Here is a 21640-nt window from a genome sequence, read left to right on the forward strand (position 1 = left end):
GCAATAACTTCAATGTTTTGTTTCCAACCGCTGTTCCCGTCTTCTCTCTCCACTTTTCCTTTCCCCCCTCCCTCCTTTTTTCTCTCCATCTTTTCATTTCAATCACTTCCCTCACATATTCTTTCTTTCTTTCTTTCTTTCTCCACGTAGCTCTTGATCAACGTATAGTCTCTGGCTCTGTCCCTTCCTACCGACTTACGATGGGACGATTTTTTTTCGAAGCCCTTAGCAGCTGGTGATTGATGTCTAAAGGAGAGTCACTCATTAGAGATGAAAGTAGTGACCCAGGAAGGGAGAAGAGAGAGAATAAAGAATGATAAAGACAGTGTGGGATGAGGCGGGGCAGAGCAGCTACATAATGTAACATAATGTAATGACACTGATTTAATATGCTGTCGATGTAGCCTGTGTGGGTCCTACAGTTGTCATCTGTCACTTTTCTGTTCCTGTGTGTTTAGTAAAGAACAGACTGAACTAAACCACAAACTACAATAAATGATCGTATTCATCACCATGGAAGGTTACTGTTCAACCTTATTATTTGGTCACTAGGTGTTCTTGAGAAACCTAGAGTCAGCATAGGCTACCGTGGATAGTTACAAGTCTCTGGCAATATGGATGAAATCGAGGGGTTTTCAAAGACATTATACAAATGTGTACAATTAAAAGTAGGTCCGGATGTAGTATAAGTAATTCCTGTTTGAATGAACCCATGGATATATGGACAACAATCACTGCCGGGTTTCTGATACTAAAGAAGAGGTCAAAGTATGGTGATTCTCAGGCAAGTTTGGGAGTTGTATGGAGCATTGGTGTGCACAGGAGGGTGCCCTTTTTGTAACGAGTGCCTTAATGCCCTTTTATTCAAAAATAATGTATTGAAATAATATATTAAACCCGTCTGTTAACTTCCACACTTGACCTATGGGCATACAGGGGGCATATATTATCTGATGATGTAGCAGTCTTGTAGTGGCATCTCATTTAATTTCATAGGAGTAGATTTAAATCCCCGACCCCTTGACACTCTGTTTCAAGGTGCTTGGGGTAGTGAATCGGAATGTGGCTTTGTCTTAGTCAATAAATAGTCTTAACTCTGAGAAACAATTCAACTTCAATACAAGTTACTGTCTAATTTGGGTACAGCGATAAACAACACAAATATTCAACATAACTCAATACCCACAGCTCTAAAGCGTAAGTATTAAACTGGTGTGTGTTCTACTGAGACGAGGCTTCACAACCATAAACACCGCTTCCCCAGCCCATGAGTAAAGGCTGTGAAGGCCATTACAGAGGAATGAAGCAGCCAAAACACCTCACTCTGAACAATACAGCCACGAACAACCCTTATAGTCATAAACCATTCCATTCAGAGCAGTCATCTGTAATGCAGCCATTACCTGGGCCATGAAATCCATTAACTCGGTTATGCTGTGTCTTTGTATTCATTACGTCGGCTCTTTTCCCTGCGATAAGGTAATGGAAAAGGGACGTTGAAGGGAATTTCATATCAAGCTGAAAAGTCCATTATTTGCGAATGTGACATGATGTGATACAAACCAACCGATCGAACTGAGTAAATGGTGGTGAAGGTGTGTTTTTTTTTTCACAGGCATAGTGATACCTTTAGGAATACAATCATTTTACAACTCCATTCAGCAACGACTTGCCTACACTATCATGTGTCATAAAGGATAAGTACATGAGGGGGCCTGAACAAAACCACACACTGTCTTCCATCACCCGAGCACTCTTTGCAACCTTGAGCTACATTCCTTGATAAGTCCTCTGTACTCGTTATTGTGCGCTGCCTTAAGCTGTGGCTTAATACCACTTAATTACGGGGTAAGAGTCAATTGAAAGCTCTGTAATGATTTCACACAAACCCCTTTTATTCACCTTGTTCTCGTTCTGTACGTTAGCTGATTCATGCCTCTGGCCTTTTGTCTCCACAGTGCATCCAGACTCAGCCAACCTAAGTGTTAATATATTATCAGGAATATTTCTCAACATTACACCCTATCGCACTGCTTGCATTACAATTTCTATCCCGCTCAATGTCCCCTTTCTTATTTGACGTAATAATTTCTTCCTGCCTGACCTACGTAGATACCCTCTACACCAGATGGGCCGCGCAGATTTGCACTACACCTGGCTGAAACCACCATCTTGTTTGCACTGATTGTCTGGATCTTCTTTCCCTACCATTAAGGGCTTAACGAAAGCAGAAATTGAGGCTGAAGCTAAATATAACAAATAAATCAATAGCTGTTTGTTTATGGGCAAAGTACCATCTCAAGACATGCACTACTCTCTCACTACTGAGCTGATGTTGGGCAAGGTCATTGATGCATTTCAACACTGAATGATGCAGTGTTTTCAGCCAAGCTAGCGATAGCTTTAAGGATGGAAAGCAATGTCTGTCTGTCTGTCTGTCTGTCTGTCTGTCTGTCTGTCTGTCAGTCCACTACTTTTGTCTAGAGTGAAATTGCCAGCAAATCTGAAAACACACACACACACACACACACACACACACACACACACACCCTGCAGACTGCAATCAAGTTGTATTCAGGAATGCAAAACAAACTAGAAATGCAATTCCTTGAAGAAATTGCGGTGTGAATGCTGACGCTGCTGAAGCTGATGCTGAAGCAGCTGACGCTTCACTGCTGAATGTTGATGAAGAACGAATGATGAATATATCTGAATGAACAGAAAGGTTGAAAAATAGAATGTTTCAAAAATGTGGAATATTTGGAAGTTTGAATGGACTTTCTAGCTGGAATTAGGAATGAATTATGACCTTGAAGTATGACCTCCAAAATGTAATCAGTTCATCTTTGAGTCAGAATCAACATTTGTGCAAATTTTTAAGAAAAACCGTGGAAGCGTTCATGAGATAATGCAGTCACAAAAGGCAACGTCACAGTGACCTTGACATTTTACCTTTGACCTCTAAACTATTGTGATGTCATCTCTGAGTCATAATCAACATCTGTGCAAATTTCGAAGAAAATCCGGTGAAGTCTAAAATGTTGTGTTGGAACGGGGATTCGAACCCCCGACCCTGTGTTCAGCTCAATCAGGATACTACCATGTAATGTCTTGAAGGAGCTGAACATGTAGAATATGGAATGAAGTTTACCGGATGAAAAATGACTGAGTTAACGCATTTTGAATTTTTCCCATCCGCTTTGAATGGGGCTGTGGAGTAATTTTTGGACCAAAAAATTTCAAATAAATATACATATTTTCGGGGTCCTAGAGCACATTCCAGGGGAGGTAATTTCAAACTCCTGAAAAAGTTGAACATTTTGAAAGTTATTAGAGGAAAAGCATTCTCAAACTCTCGACTTGGAAAATTTCACTTGTATTCTGGATGTATCATAAGAGATTGGACTCTTCTCCCATTCTGTGACCTACATTATCCTATGATGTCACAGACAGGTGCAGAGGTCTCCATAGTGACTGACAGCTAATCAGTGTCAATTGTAAACAGCTGTACAGTCACTTCTCTCCCAAAGAGGATCACACAGGCGATTTCAACTGAACGCATAAGCCCAAACTGCTGCATCTATCTCACAAACCGTTTGTCTGACAGATAAAATGAACATATCGTGAGAACCAGAAGAATCCAATTAATATTCAGTGTGAAATTAGGGTCTGTATTGTAAAACATTTGGTTTGGCCAGCAAGTTGCAAATGGAGTTCATTTGACATCCGATCATGAAATGTAGCTCCATCCACTCACTGTATAATATTGATTTTGCATCGCTTCAAACAAGGCTGATTCATTTGAAAACTAAACATTTGCTGAAAATTTTGAATAGCAAGTATGAAAGAGGGAAGACGGCTGAATATTTATCTGTTTGAATTCAGTTTCTCGGATGAAATATGAATGAGGAGTAGCATTTGGCGTCATGTCCAAACGCTTACAGTTTGGACCCTTTCCCTATTAATTAACATTGAGAGATTTTTTGTTTAATAAACCTTTAAAATCTCTGAAGTTGTACATTTTATGAAAAAATTGTGAATTATGAAAGTGTGCTCCTGTACAAGACGAACAGGAAAAACGTTGGATGGAGTTTCTACGATGAAGTATGAACGAGTAGGAATTATCATAATTTTGCATGAAATATTAAAATTCATAAAAGTTGAATATCTTTGAAATTCTTCAGTGTGGCAAAATTCTGAATCATACAAATTAATGTCCTGAAATAGCTGAACAATTGGAAGGGTATATGAAGTTTGTGGGAATAAGTATGAATGAGTAGCAGGGATTTGAATATTTTTCATAAAACGTTGAAGAAGTATGAAATTGTATTTTTTTTGGAAAATGTTGAAATGGTCCCAAGAAGCCCTTGAAGAGCTGAACATGTTGATATATGGAAGAAGTTTGAAGGTTGAAGTACGTTGAAGTTCTTTAAGTTCTTTAAAGTGGCGGAATAATAATAATACGGAATAAATACGCAGAATATCATAGCTGTGAATGCTTTCAGCATTCAGCATTCACACCAATAAATGCCATTTGTGAGTCTGGAAGCACTGTGGAGACAAATCGTGATTAATCCACAGAATCCTGTCATTAATCTGATTACAAATTGTAATCGTTTGACAGCCCTAATTTTTACCCATTCAATATATAATCATTTAGCCTGAGAAGTGATATAAGCAGTGGTCTAGAGATGTACCGAATGCTCTGAAAAATACTGGCCCGACGTTCCCTTGACATTTTTCATCTAGACTTGAGGACACTTTTCAACCACCTTATGTGCTGAAATCCCTCTGGTAGCTAATAGCAGATGGCGGAGGAGCTATTCGGTGGGAGAAAATGCTGGCTTTAGACTTCAGTATGGCAAAGCGTATGTGCTTAGCTAATGTTTCATGTGAAGGTGAAAAGCGTACATATAAAGTGACTCTGAGACCAAACACACCCATGGATTTATGAATAATGTATTTCGAGTTACCACAGAGTTTATTCTCCGTCAGTTTTTTTCAAGAGAAGAACTTTGGGCTGTGTCTATGCTTTGGAATATAGATTTCATGTCAAGGCATCTTAAAATCTAAGCCTTTTCTTTTTTAGACGTTGGACTGGCACACTTCTACCTGCCTTTGTTCAGGAATGTCCTTCAACTTTCAGATCTTTACTTTTCAAAGTTAAGAGTCACGGGACACAAAAACAACTGTCAATTAGTTCACAGGAATTGACAGCTTTGGTGACAGCTGGGTTGACACTGCATCACCCCCCCCCCCCCCCCCACCCAGTCCTGCGCGTCAAACTGAATAAACTTTATTTAAAAGGTCAGGGGAACAGACGGACAACCCTCGGAGGAAGCTAGTTTATCAGGCTCCCCGGGTCCCTTGTTAAAGATCAGAGAGGGTAAACTGTAGCATTGACAGATCACAGTAACACCGGCCAGCCACACACTCACGCACAGTTTGTCAGTATACACTTTTCAGTGACTCAGAAATAAAAAGAAAACACCCACATACAGTTACAGATGACGAGAACATACGCACAAGGCTAAACGCGCACATCACCATTAAAAATACATTTACACACTCACACTCATAATGAAATAAAAGATTCAATAGTAACACCCATTCCCAACCAACCATTTCAATGCTATGTTGTACGCTGCTTAAGAGAGTGATGAGATGAAGCCTTTGCAGCAGAGAAAGTGAGAAAGAGAGAGAGAGAGCGAGGGAGAGTGTGTGTGTGTGTGTGTGTGTGTGTATGTGTGTTTCTTTGTGTGGCTCTGTGTTCCATAACACCTGCTCATTCAGGTTGGCCTGAGGCACTGCTATCAGTACTCCGTCGGGTTGTTTGGAGATATCAACGCTACACGTCACACACGGCCACGGACACACATGGGAACAGCTCATAGCTGTCCCACCCCCCACGGTGTGAGAGGCAGACTCATTTTCCCACCCAGTGGTTGGCCTCTCCCTTAAGGGAACCTGTGCATCAGAGCCTCTGGCGAATATCACACACACACACACACACACACACACACACACACACACACACACACACACACACACACACACACACACACACACACACACACACACACACACACACACACACACACACACACACACACACACACACACACACACACACACACACACACACACACACACACACACACACACACACACACACACACACACACACACACACACACACACACACACACACACACACCATTCAAACAGAAACACTAACGAACACAGAGGAATCCTACCGTTAGCATCGCGGTAGTAAGCGTGTGTGACGCTCCGGAAGCGCTCCTGTCCAGCAGTATCCCAAATCTAGAAAGGGAAGAAGGACACCTTTATCATTAACAACACTATCAATTACTCTAATTTTGAACATGTATTTGATCTCCCTGAACATTTGCACACAGCTCATTTCTACTTATGCTGAAGGGACGTGCTGGTTAAAATAGCAGTAAAGGTCACCTAGTATGGTTCCCTGGTGTGCTTAGAGTCTCCCAATGTATGAGCGAAAAACAACCCTCTCCTGTTAGGCTTAATGAGACAGGCTCTACTGTAAAAACGGAGTGTTTCAGACAGAGGCTGAAATAAGGAGATTTAGCAATGGCTCTTTAAGAAATACAAAGGTTTTTTTGGACACTACACTGTGAAACATGTTTAGAAATTACTTATTTCGAGCCTGAAATCGAGCATAATAAGTGACCTTTAAGTTTGATGGTCGTTGTCCATTGCGATCCTTTCAAGACAAAATGTGACAGAGAAAAAAACGCAGCCAGGAATGGATCTAACAGTACGAGTATGTAAACTAAGGCTCAAAGGGATTATTCAATGTTGTTGTCCTTATCACACTGTGACCAACACATGCTTTGTTGTATGTGATACTGCAGCTGTACAGTCATTACAAAGATAATGACTCTGGATGTTATGAAAGGGCATTCACATCGTTATCTGACTCCACATCCATATGCTACACACTTTGATCCTGCTCCCATTATTATACCGGTATCTTGTTCTAGTATAATTTATTCTCTCTCCTTTCCCCTTTTATCACAGGCTCTTTGTCTTGGACATTTCCTAGCTGTAGAGGTGTACATCTTCAATATATTAGTATAGCCTACATCATAATCCAACGCATAATCTTAAATGATTTCAACATTTCTAAGAGCAGACAGTGTTAGTTGTAAGTTAAAAGTGAATTAATACCAACTCTGCAGACCCCCATACACTCTACAGGTGATTTTAGCTTATTTCAGCTGATTGCAGGGACATGTTTGTGTGAATTTACACATTGTTTTTTTTAGGAATAACCTGCATAGTATGCCTTTAAAGAAGTAAAGTTGTCAGAATCAAGTCTTTGAATGAATTGCTTATGTTGCTCCATGTATGCTAGATGTGTAAAGGTGCGACAGGTGCTTCTACGGTACCAAAAAGTTACTTTATGAGGTGATAATATGTCTGTGTTCACATAACTTGTTCCGTTGCCCCAAGTGGCCAAAAATATGAATGAATTCAAGTTTAAATTCAAGGGCGAGAAAGCTCAATGGTGTGTTGCCTCCAACGGAGCCTTCAAGGCAGCGCTGCATGGAAGGCACTCCCCGCAGTACAGTAACAGTAAGGGTTAGGGTTAGGGTTAGGGTTGGGGTAAGGGTTAGGGTTAGGGTTAGGGTTAGGGTGGGGGTAAGGGTAAGGGTTAGGGTTAGCGTTGGGGTAAGGGTTAGGGCCTTCCATGCAGCGCTGCCTTGAATGTTCTGTTGGCGGCACAAAACAACATTGAGTGGGCAGAAAAAAATAGCGGGCAAAAAACAAACGTTAGAAACTGTCAATGCCTTGCTTACTTAGTTTGTACCCACCAAATGTAGAAGTAGATTTTCAGGCACTCGGGCATCATCTTATGGATAGAATTAAATCATAAAGTGCAACACCACTCCCCCCTTTTAGTCGAAATCCACCTCATCGAGCATTTAATGTTGTGTGATGTAACGTAATTACCCTTTAGTAACACCAGCATCCGGCCTTCGCACTATTAGTTTTTATTTTTTTTTGTGTGAAAGTCAGTTAAAGGACAGTTAAAAAGAGATAATGATATCATTTAAAACACATTATGATGTCCCACACTGAATAGTTCTAATTTAACCATACGGTAGATGTTTTTTTAATCAGTAAAAAGTGCGTACTAAACTGTATATACCAGCATGTTTCATCAAACCAACACAGATCCATTAAAGAAGAGAAAGGTGTCGGGGGAGAGAGAGAGAGCGAGTGTTGTGTAAAATTGAGTTGGAAAATCAATCAGACGGTATCTAATGCTGTTTTTTGAACGACGTGGAATCATGGGCATCTCTGTCTGTCTCTGGCTGATAACTGCCAGGCCTGATAATCTGATGGAAAGTCTGCTATTCCCTCTAGTGTCTCCGGGCAGGCATGTGCGGAAGGCTAATTGACTGCTAGAGATTAACTAAGGCCTCATTAAGTCAACGTTCGGGGCTCACTCGCCCGCTCACAGCAGGCAATGAAGATGTATGGGAGGTATTCACGCCATGGGAAACAGTTGGTGGAGATGATTTGTTGTTTTTAAAAGAGCACACACACACACACACACAAGCACACGCACACACACACACACACACACACACACACACACACACACACACCCAAATCCTCAGTAAGCATTTCAATACAGACTGAAAGAGTCATAAAGATGGACTGGTATTCTTACCTGCAGTTTGACTTTTACAGCATCAATGCTCATTACTTTATTCTGAAAAACAGAAGACAAAAAAATAATTAAACATGATCGAATATTTGCAGACATAGCGAGCAGACATAAGTAAAACACTCAAAAAGTGATACATTACTGAAGTGAATAAAATAGCTACCTATATAACACATTACAGAGGCACCGGAACCAGTATAAATTGTGGTTCCAAGGTCTGCCGAACAAGAACACTTTTTCACATTGGTCCAAAAGTGTAGAGCTGTATCATGGTTGGCATTACTGGTGTAATAAGGTCATGCCCTCTGATATGAGATGCTCTTTTATCACTGCGAGGTTGTTGGCACACCGTACTATCTACTATATGACTGAGTGTATATGTATGTACACACACACACACACACACTAGCTCTTAGCTGCCAGGCAGTAAAGCACAGGGCACACAAACATGTGCAATACCTTGTGCAATGTCTTTTCATGAGCTAAATTATTGGTCGTAGGGATCTAATTCAAAGTGACACCAACATAATGGTGACCAGTGGCAGCGGCCCCCTGAATCATTTTCAACTATTCTCTTAGATAGAGAGCAGATTTAACTTTCCCATCTATCATTACAGCGGATGTGATACAATTGCCAAACAAGACGGATGAGCGCACAGCCTTGGCCATGGGCCACGGTCCAGCGGGAATAACAGCAACCCATGTCTAGTGTTTTTTTCTTCAGATACACAGGAAAACACACATCAAGGGAGCAGGTATCCAACTGGTGCAAATGCATTTTCAAAAGTGCATTTTTATTATATTGTGAAATGTTTGAAATTCAACACACGTCACTATCTATAGGATGCTTTCTGGAAGCTGTTCTCTATGGACACTTCATATGTTTGCTGCATCCAGACATTAGAATTATATCTGCCTTTTCGTATAGGAGGAGAACAAGATATGATAGTCGAGTATCTGCATACAAATGCAAAGGGTGAATACACTCAAATGTTCTTTGGTTGATTAGACACAGAATTGGCAATTCAGTCACATGCCTAGAAGTCTCAATGGGATGAAAGACAAGGAGCTCGGAGTGGTCTCCTATACTGCACAATCAGTCTTTGTCCTTTGAAATGCAGTGATTATAACAGCCAGCAAAAAAATAGAAGGTCAAAAAAGAGACAATAGTTTAAGGAGTGTTAGCGAGGAAGATTCTGAAGTCTGACAGATGAGGCTAACATGTACTATTCGCTAAACCCCTTTCCCAAACAGTGATCTTCAAGTCATAGCTTTGGCAGCAGTAACAAGGCACTAGTAGACCTGTTGAGCATTGGTTGTCTTCATACGTCCAAGCAGTGCGGATGGGGCTCTTGTAAGACTGATGTTACAGCATGTTCAACCAACTAGACTGCTATACCTTTATTAGTAACTGATCTTTACTTCCAAGACCAAGGACAGCACATCAGAACTAAACTAGCTTGAAATTGAATGTGTAAGGTAACAGAAAAGGAAAACAACCCTGTTTATGTGGAGGGCTTATTCTGAGATTTGAGAATCCATTACAGGAATGGCAATAAGAAATGGCAATGTACAACTCAAGAGACATTTCATATCTGATGCAAAAGCTGATGATACACTATGTACAGCTTGGGGGACGGAGACCATAGTGTGCTTCTTTTTCTTGCTCAGGCTCCAAGATCTAAAGAGTAGAGTGTCAACATATAGCAATATTTCCGTTGGATGTTTGTGCACATTTTAAAGAGACCAAGACTTGAACGGGAGATGGAAAAACTGCAAACCAAACATTTCTCTATCTCCGTGAAGTTAAGAATAGACGGTTACAACAAGAGAGATGAATGTGACAGGAAAAATATCAGTTTGGGTCGGACGGCATCAAAAATCCCAGAAGAAGAACCAAAGTACAAATCAATCGGGTTCCAAGAAATAACAAGAACGGAGCCAACAGCCGGGGAAAGGCTTGATATGTTGCCCCTGTCTTTAACCGCAGAGAAAGTGAAGTTATGATTGCTTTGCACTCTCAGATGAAAAAAATACCCTTTTCCCCCATTGAGGCGCCATCTCCAGACAGAGATACACAACACAATCACAGTGGGCAGGTTTGGCAGGTCAGACAACAAGAAGGCCAATAATGAGAGAATTCTGCTGATAAGGAGGGTGAGCAATTGTATACACAAACACTTATTAAGGCAGACCAGCACACACAAATTAAAAGATAGCTTCGAGCACTGGTCAATTTTTAAAACAGAATTACAAAAATGAGTGACAGTTAAAAAGCCTTTCGACCAATGTACATTAATATTAAATACAAACCTGCAGACATTAAACCAAATTGAAAAGCAAGCTTGGTTGATGTGGATTGGCGTATGAAACAGAGTAACGACCCTGCTGGTTGCCATAGTTCTACAAGAGCTAAACTGACTGTAAAGCCTAGTTAAGCCTCATTTCTGAGGACACGCGGTGTAATGTCACACCAGAGGTTCATTCTAGCTAACACCCAGTTCTCTGCTTTGCAGTTAGTAGATCAGGAGCCATCTATTGCAGATCCTGGAGGCTGTGTTGCTGGGTCTGAAGCCTGGAGCAATTGGCCCATTCTCCAACAACATACCTACCCTCATTCCTCATGCATTTCATCCATATTGCATGGGATACTGTGGGTTAGTTTACCTTACAAATGGGAAACCCTCAACACCTTCTAAGGCTAAGGTACTGCAACACTCCATGTATGCCTGGGAAGTGACTGCTCAAGGGGCTGCCTCTGGAAACTAACAATGAGCCGTGCGAAGCGGCATGTCCACAGAAGCCTGCCAGAGGACTTCCAAAGATTAACTGTGCTGTCACAAAGGGCAACGGATTATAACCTTGATTATATAATAGTTGAACCTGGCTAAACTGTTCCTAACAAGACTGTCCTTCAAGAAGAACATTATAAAACTGATGCATTTTTCAACAGTGGATTTGTAATTCTATATGGCACAGATGGCGTCCAACTGAAATGTTACTTTGGACTACGAGGAAATGTGACTGGACTTCTTAGATAATTCAAAACATTTCTTACTGGTACCTGACACACCACCTTAGTTTTTTTTAACACAGGTCCGTAATTGGTCAGAAGCTTACCACTTACAAGGTCAAGACCAAACTGGAGGCCACCAATTTTATTCAGGGCGCTGTAATCACCCCTTGTCTGATTGCCTCCCAAAGAGGAGTAGAAAGCACTTCAAGGTAAGGAAGTGCCCATTAGGTTACACAATGGAGAAACAATCCCAGTGTGTCCAGCAAATCAGCAATGCTACTAACAGCCCTTAACAGATCTAGGTGGCAACAAAACAACGGAGTAGGGATCAACTCGCCTGGTTCCCCCAGTGTGGTTCAAGGTACTGAGTACAGACCTAGAAGAAAAAGTCCTGAAAACTCAAGTTGAGGCCATCAAAGAGGTGTAGATTGGATCAAGTGTGGATATCTTCTACCGATAGTTCAGTGGGGAACCGATGATGCCACACATAGGGGTGGTGTAACAGATATTTTCGTTATCAGTGCCAACTCTTCATTGGGGAACTTACTGTATGGGGATATGAATGTATTTTTCAATTCACAATATTTTGTTTTACTTCCAAAACTTGAAATAGTAATCATGTTGCTAAATCGCACCAAGCAAACAGTCATATGGTTGGCACTATGTGTAATGCAAATAGAGGATGCATGCAGTTTAATACAACTTTCTGTCCAGGTGGAGATGTTACAGTGCATTCAACCATTGTAAGCAACCAGCAGTGGTCACTGAAGTTGTGTTAGAAATGGCTGTTTATTTGCTTGTTTCATGCAAAAGTCACAACTGAAATGTCTTTGTTACATTTTGTTACATTGATGGATGCAGGACTAACAGGGATTGACATTGGAGTGCTAGAGTGACAGACAGTGTAACCCATGTTTGACTTTACACTGGAGTAAAGCTGTTAGCAGCACTGTGTGTAGGCTGACTGTTTATATAACAGAGTCCACACCGCACCATTCTGCAGAAAATGTTCAGCTTGGATGTGAGACCTATCAGCCATCTGGGATGAGCAGAGGTGGATAAACCCAGCAGCTTTTATGAGGTAATTAAAGATCCACAGGCGATAAAGGTTTTTGTCTGTTTGCTGATATTTTTAAGTCCTACTAGACCAAAAAGAAAAAGTAGGCATATTGCGGTTCTCTGTTGAAGATTAAGCCTGGTCATATCAACATGTATCATCCGTTTTCATCAAATCAGTATTTATCCTGTATGAAATTGTAATAAAATAAAGTTGATTTAAAGCTGGGGTGGAGGATTTGGGGAGAAAATGGCAGTTGGGATTGAGATTTGAATCCAAATACCTCAACCGCTCCCCTTGTTCTCTTTGGTACCTCCCCTATGGTCCCTCCCTGACGCGCTCTACACCAACAAAGTCGTGACAAAGTGAATGGACAGTCCCAACAGCTAATAAGAACAGAGAATGGGAGCCTCACTCTGATTGGTCAATCAGCAAGATCATGATTTTTTTTAATAGCCTGAGGCACCTTTCCTCCTGTCCTCACCCTGTCTTGTCGACTCCTTGACCTCTATATCAACTCTCCTCTCTTTTTCACTCCCATGAAAACTGCTCAACAACTAGTAAAGGGTTGAAAGGCCAAACCAAAGGAGAGAAGTAAGTGAAAGAAAAAAGTTCAACATTTTCCAAATAAGACTTAACTCTGTGCGACTACTAGAGCTTGTCTTTCTTTTTATCTCCGTGCACAACATCTCTGTTCGCCGCATCCCCTACTTTAAAAGACTTCTGCTGCCTTCAACAGCCCTCTGTTACAGCAGAAAACTATAGTCTCTGGGGGTCTCTTTTGAAAGAACATTCAGATAACTCAAGAGGATAACAAGCAAGAAGTTTAGTGTGAGCTCAAGGGTGACTGTGGTTCAGCCTACAGACACCTCGAGACTACACTGCTGTGAAAATAGATAGTTTAGATGCGTGTTCCCTTCAAATTGAGAAGCCATGTGTTCTCCACCCCAGTGCACCGATGAATTAGAAATAAACTATTACGTGGGCAAGTACATGAACTCAACTTGGATTTACATGTACTTCAGTTGATTATCTCACCATGTTATGCTAATTTAGGTCCCAGCTTTACTACATTTCAGAGGCAAAAGTTGTACTTTGTACTACACATTTATTTAACAGCTACAGTAAACTACTTAGTTTACGGCAGTACTTTCAAAATATGATCAACATATCAATGTAATGCTTTGGGTTATAGTTTAATAGACCCAGGAGTATACCAAATATTCCACCTGCTTCAGTGTTAAAATGTTGTGTTAATACATACAAAAATATATAGTGTGGTGTATAACAATAGAACACTTAAAATGGCAATTCTGCTTGAAAAATAAGAATCATTATTTGAATACTCTAAATCCTCACATGTTAATTTTAATACTGATGACTCAAGGTTTGTGCACAGATATTCAGCATGCGACTTCGCCTTTTAACCCCTACCAAGCCCATGCACTACACACCAGTTAGGGGACAACAAATACAGACATACTCTCATACCAATGGACCCACATTGTGTGTTCATGTGGACACCACACTGTCAAGCAGCGTTTGTTTAAAAAGATGTCCGCTTTCAGGGATGCTGCGCCCTCTTCTCTCTGGTGCTTCATCCTCAAAATAAACCAAAGAGGGTTCAATGAGCAGCTGTGGCAATCCATGTTAAAAGGTCTTCAGTCATATTTTCTAAGATGTGTGTGTTAGCTGATAAGCAAGGCAGCTGAAAAGTGGCAGATAGTTATAAAATGGGCTTCGACAGACTGCCAATTTATTTGAGTGTGTTGTGGGGGTGTAGAGACACACACACACACACACACACACACACACACACACACACACACACACACACACACACACACACACACACACACACACACACACACACACACACACACACACACACACACACACACACACACACACACACACACACACACACACACACACACACACACAGTTATTAGGGCAGACCAGCACGCACATATTAAAAAAGACAGCTCCGAGCACTGGTCGATTTTTAAAAACAGAAATACAAAAATGTGTAAAAAGCCTTTCGACCAATGTACATTAATATTCAACAGCAGCCTTTACATTCAGGCAGCTATATGGTAACTGCCAATCAACCTGCCAGTCTGAACAACCCATACTGTGATTATAAATGAGTGATCAGGACCCACAAAGGGAAAAACATACCTGAAACTCAAGCCACTTACAGACTGAGCACTTAGAACATCATACATATAAGTAATTCACTCACTTATTATGCTGTCTATAACATGCTACAGAGCAGTGCCATTGGCAAAGTTGAATGCATCCATGTACTGTGGATGCATTCATCCACAGTACATGCTGTGCAGTACTAGCCGCTCTCACTTAATTAATCTGTCAATTATTAAAACAAGATCGAATGTGAATATTCACTTTACTTTTCATTTACACAGCCATTGTTCAGATTTAAAACAAAGAGTATCTGTTTAGTCGGATGGATGATCACCTCAAGCTAAAAGAAAAAGGCAGTTGAAACTCATCTTGTGACCATCTTGATCGGGCCTGGATTTAAGAAGACCCTCAGTAGTTAAGTAACACTTCAGTAGCAATGAACTACTTGAAACATCTTGTGGGCACTTCTTGGGATTTTTCTAAGCTCCTGCGCCAGTGTCAGGGGGGTGACACCAGTCTGCAAACGCTGCCATACTGAGGAATACAGAGAAGGTTTTGTGGAGGAGCTGATAGGCTTAATCAACTTTGTAACATTTATGTATATGAAAAAGTTAACTTAGTCTGACAGGTCAAATAGATATTCAGAGCAGGAAAACAGCAAGGTGGTCCTCAGGCAATGAATCAGATCAGACTTTACTGACATAAACAAAACTCGTCAGCATTTGGCTTTTCATCTGCTGATAATTTTCTCTGCGGATTCTACATCGCTATCGGGAGGTAAACAGTGAGACAGCCAGCTAACCTACTCAAGACACACACACACACACACACACACACACACACACACACACACACACACACACACACACACACACACACGTCTGTACCACGCTCGTGTCTAATTAGCGTTGACTTGATGAGAGTTAATTATTTCAGTTCGCCGGCTCTTCAAGTTTTTCAGGAGAAAATGAGGGCTCAGGTAGAGACAAATTAAGAGAGAAACACCCAGAGAGGTTCTACGAGAGATGAATACAGAAGGCAGCTGTGGGCAGTGGGCACTCGTTTGACAAAGATGGATGTGCTCTAAAGGAGGGTTACTGATAGCAAAGTGGTAGAAATAAATAGGAAATAAAAAGAAAGACTTTCCATCTGCACTGGCCTTGGGTTTCAATAAAGCACTGTACCATGAACACCTACTTTGCCCCTCTGTCAGCGAAACCCTATGCTGACAAAGGCAGCGCAGACATATGGCTAATAAAGGATAACCTATTTCACCAGTGATATAAGAAATCAATCAATCCCCCCACACTCTTATCAGCATATTATGTCCCGGTGATTTTGCTTGAGAATGGAGTTGGCATAAAAAGATTTTAACTTCTTAAAGGCCTCACCAAAGTTCATAAAAATATAATGTTTTTTTATCGTTACTTGCCACCAGTGTTGAGTGGATAAAAGATAAAATGGTAAATCTTTCACTCTGGACTTGGTATTGGTATGCGGCAAAGTATATCTTCTTTGAGGGGGTGCCCTTTGCTCAGATGGTAGGGCGTCCCCCCCATGGGCCTCGGCCAGCAGCGGACCCGGGTTCGATTCCAGCCCGCGGTCGATCTCTGCATGTCACTCCCCTCTCTGCCACATTTCAACTCTGTCTCTACACTATCAATAAAGCATAAAAATGCCAAAAAATAAATAAAAAGTATATCTTCTTTGCAACAAAAGTCAAAGAATCTTAAAGCAGCATTGATTGACCTTCTTGACTGCCATCAAAGGCAACATTATGGCTGGGTTCCAAATTGCACCCTCTTTCTTTTTTCCTCTTTCCTGTGTTTGTATCTCATTGCTTCCACATCTTATCTTGCTCTGGTCACGCGCACACATATGCCTATACAAGCACGTCTTATAAGGTCTTAAGGAGCAGCCTGCCATGTTAGCTTAGCAGTCTGGAAGGAAGTGGATATTTGTTCTGGATGAAAAGCCAACACAACAAGTCATTCAGACGAGTGTGAACCACATGAAAGACACAGACGTGTGTGTGTTTGTTTGCTGGTTTATCATTAACTGGAAGATTGTGTATATAGGAGTGCGACAGCTGATGAGGGTTAACACACTTTCTCCTCTTGTTGACAGCACTCTTCTAGATCATCTGTCACTCAAGTGTTGGGAGGTTTTTCCCTTGACCTTCCTGTATGTTAATTAAGTCGTAGAGTGTAGGTGGCACGTGATTATTGTATGGCGGCTATCGATGCTAATGCTTAAACGTCTTTCGAAACAACATGCCTTGTTCCACTTTAATATTTCGTCCAAATCTTAAAATTGTTCGCCTAGCTGTGTGGCTCCACGGATGGCAATGTTATAGTTGCTTGGTCACCTCTGTCGACCACTTTGGTCTCAACAAATATTGGATTGCCATGACAATTTTGCACAGACAATGGGATGTAATTACAAAAATATTTGTGATCCGTAACCTTCTCCTCTAGCACCATCATAGTGCCAAAATTGTAATTTGCCTATTACCTTTTAGGACCAAAAGAAGCAGTAAAACAAATGGCTTTCTCATCAAACTCAGTTGTAGTTTGTCATTAACACTAATACTAAATTAATTAAGATGTTGACCATTGGTAAAAATTATCCCAGTTGAAAAAGTTGGTGTTTTTCAGTCAAAGTAACACTGTTCACATGCAATCTTTGATTACATCTAGCTCTTATTCCTATTCAGTTTGAAGGCACTTGTAAGTAACCTTGTGCCAAATAGACATAATGTAACAAAGCAGCTAGATAGAGTGGCTCTAGCTTCATAGTCCTGTTCCAAGGTTAACTCCACTGAACAAACTGAATAGTGAGAAGAAAATCGAAGGGTTTTCAGCTCAGAGGATAGGTTAACAAAGAGAGCTAATTCAGTGGTGCATTCATATAGATCCCTGTAGCTTTGTGTGTTTGGCTCAGTTAATTAAAACATTTATCAACTGACTGTTGCATACTGACAACTTAAGTGAAAACTTTTTAAATACTGTTCTTAAAGGCTCCAGACCAATTTCAGTTAATTTGAGGTGATACAATGCTGGAAAAACTGTTTTTTTCCCCCAGCGCTGGTCAATTGTGAGTTTTGCAGCTATTTTGCTTCCATAACATTTCCTTTTTTCATACTAGTATACAGTAACTAAAAGGTCTAAAATGTACATTTATGTATGTATTTGACTAAACATTGTGTGTTTGTTGTGTCAACTTCTAAAGCACTTATACGTCCACTAAACTTTCCATTATCATCCTTAGCAATATTCTGAGGGTTATTACTGAAGGATTTGTTCATATGTTGTTATTGTCTGATTAATGAGACATTTTCTTCTTAAAACACGCATTATTATTTATTTAATGTAAAAAGGGCTGTATACACAATCTGTTCTGTTTTTAGCTGTAGCTTTATACAACATTTTTTTATAATTATTATTTTTTATGTACACATAATTAATTATAATTAATACATAATCAAACATTTCTAAAGGAAATTGTCATACAAAAAGTATTAGTTTCATTATAGGTAATCAACTTGCAAATGTATACCCTAATCACCTGCAGTGTCCTAACACAATTACCAACACACCTGACCCGAGGTTAATCCACACTTGAGTCTTGCTAGGCCACTATACCAGAAGTGGACTCTATAGTTGCTGGCTGACTTTGCAAGACCCACTCCTCTGCTCTCATGCTGCTCTCAGTGGTTGGGCACAGAATGGCTCAGACACTTGTATGTGGCATTTAGACCAGCTAATCCTGGATTTGTCATCCTCTGGTACTCACTTTCTTTTTGTCACACATCTTTTTATTCTCTTACTTATCCTGTCTGTTTCTTTCAAATTTCGTGTACCTTTCTATTCGTCAAGCTCATGAAAGCCCACCAAACACACACACACACACACACACACACACACACACACACACACACACACACACACACACACACACACACACACACACACACACACACACACACACACACACACACACACACACACACACACACACACACACACACACACACACACACACACACACACACACACACACACACACACACACACACACACACACACACACACACACAAAGCTGCCCTTTCAAAACCTCATCTTCACTGCTCAGAAACTTCCTTATATTCTTTTTCCCCTCATGCTGTGCCTTGTGTGATTTCACCAGAGCTCCATCTGTCAAACCAGCCTCTGAATCTTTAACCTTGTGTTCCTTTTTTCCTCTATAAAAAAAACTCTTGAGACAAAGCCCTCCCCTTCTACTTTTCTTTATCCTTTTATTACCATATTACAATCCATGTCTTAACCCTCCTTTTTCTGAATGTTCCCCCTGTATACTATAGTACAGCTGTGCCTATCATGCGATTGTCCGTCTTGCCTAAGTCTGGCTTACTGTTTGAATAACCACAGACCCATGGGTACTGCCTCTCTATGTTTCACTGTCACAAATCTCAACACAACATATGGAATAGGGGAGGGGGGGGGGGAGCCAACCACGATTGAGTCTGACATGTCCACTTTAAAGCTTCCCAGCGGAAATCACTAGCCACTAACGGTTAAATAATCAAAATGGAGACGTTTGCCGTGATATTCCATCCGTGCTAATTTCAACGAAGCAAAGTTGCATTTAAGAAGAATGGGCCTCCATTATAACCATTATAAAAACTCTAGTAATCACATAACAAGCTTTATTTCTTTCTCTTTCAAATTAAACAGGTTTGATATTATCTTACTTTTCTAGTTTTGGCTCATGCAAATAGTTGTTAACATCCATGGGTGCTCTCTCTCTCCCACCCCTAAGACACAGTACAAGGGGGTATTACCCGTTGCATTTGCCCGCCTATGAGACACTTTTTTCAGCCACTACACCTGGCACACTCAGCTGGAGGAACCAAGCTGACAACTGCATAACCAAAGTGCTTTATCTTCAATCACGCGGTTAGTTTTAAGTAATTTTTTGTCTCTTATCTCAAGCACACTTTGAATGAATCATCCCTTAGAGGTCATTTCAACAGGGACCGGCTTTCACCAGTGTCTGATTATTTTTTAAGCTCAAGTAATTTAAAAGCCCCACACATCTTTACCCCAGATGTCGAGATAAGATCACCCCTTATCGATCTGTTAATTACTAATATGCCTCATACGTATTCAGCAACAGGGCTCTTTGCTTATAGAACCAAACAATCAATGTGTGGGTTGGTGCTATTCAGGATGTGTAAAATCCCCTTGTACTGAGCCCTGTTTTGTCCTGACTACTAGTACTTCAAAGAGAAAGTGTGTATTTATGACTTTTCAATGCGGCTGTATTTTATTGATCGGTGATGCTGACCTTGCTAGGAAATATTTTTTACCACGCAGTGATATATTATGAATAAAAAATGCTCCTTTTCACCGGTTGCCTGATGAAGAGTAATCAGCTTTGGGCCCGTCGCGAGGCTGGCTGGTTACTTTTCTGTCAACTGCGTAAGCACAGCACTGCTTCCATTAAAACAAGCTAAAAGTAATTGTTATTTATCACTGATCACAAACAGTCTAAATGACCCAAGGAGATTTTGGCAAAGCATAAAATCTCTCTTTTGCCAACTTTTGCTCCTCAAAGTTGCTTTTGTTGACTCCATTAATTGTTTTCACAAACATTGTATTGCCTCAGCAGGCCTCTTGTTTGGCACATCCCCCCTCACACACCATTGTTCTTAGTATTCTCTAGATCACTGCCAAACTCAACACTGGTAGAACTTCATCACTAAACCTATGCTGGGACTGCTGCCCATCTAGACACATCCTTATATGTCGGATGGAGAGTGCAGCTATACACACTATGCTATCAGGACTTCAGCACTCTGCCTCCATCCCCTAAGTCTGAACAGAACTCTGTAAAAAAATAAAACTTCTTTAGAGAAAAGTCTGCAGAAAGCATATTTGGGGGTTTGCTGCTGGTTTTTGCTCTCTCAATCATCACTCTGATCACTACAACGTTTGCACTTTTTCCACTTTTATGGTTTTTTAATACGTTTTAGTCTGATTTGTTGTCTCCATACTGAATGCCCTGTTCGTCTGGACATTTGTGTTGTACTGTATTGAGAATGTATAGCCCTGTTGTTTCTTTATACATTTACACACACACACACACACACGCGCACACACACACACACACACACACACACACACACACACACACACACATTATTAAAAAATAAATAAATAAGAAAAATAAACATTTGATTGGGCTGCATAACAATCAATCGTACTACCACAACCTATTTGGCTTTATTCTGTATCATTTCCCTATAGCTTACATGCAGTGCAACAGACTGAAACCCCAATACTACTTACCAAATAAAAGTTGACGTTTGCCTACCCCAACAGACATGGAGCAACATTAGCTCCATTGGCTTGGGGTTGTGTTTAAATGGACTCCACTCACATAGCTCTTTTCCCTGGTTTTTCGCAGACCCAAAGCACTTTACATTGTTTTGTACACATCCACCCAATCACACACACATTCATAAACCGATAGCAGCAGCTACCACGCAGGGTGCAATCTAACTATCGGGAGCAATTTGGGGTTCAGTCTTTTGCCCAGGCCTGGAACACTTCGACATGTGGCGGGGAGACAGGGGATCGAACCACCGACCCTGCACTCCAGTGGACCACCGCCCTACCCACTTTGCCACAG

General features: G+C 40.9%; 1 protein-coding gene across 1 annotated transcript in view; it reads right to left on the minus strand.

Moving 5' to 3' along the window:
- The window catches only part of rab26 (RAB26, member RAS oncogene family), a gene marked incomplete at both ends in the record, with an annotated part of 75982 nt that overhangs the window by 34128 nt on the left and 20214 nt on the right, over window positions 1–21640 (minus strand). Inside the window, 2 exons of the mRNA XM_080048790.1 lie at window positions 6258–6324; window positions 8726–8767. Of these exons, the coding sequence (XP_079904916.1) occupies window positions 6258–6324; window positions 8726–8767 (109 nt within the window). The remainder of the gene's footprint in view (window positions 1–6257; window positions 6325–8725; window positions 8768–21640) is intronic.

The sequence above is a fragment of the Ammodytes marinus genome (assembly GCF_949987685.1).
Source record: "Ammodytes marinus genome assembly, chromosome: 20".
NCBI classification, from domain to species: domain Eukaryota; kingdom Metazoa; phylum Chordata; class Actinopteri; order Uranoscopiformes; family Ammodytidae; genus Ammodytes; species Ammodytes marinus.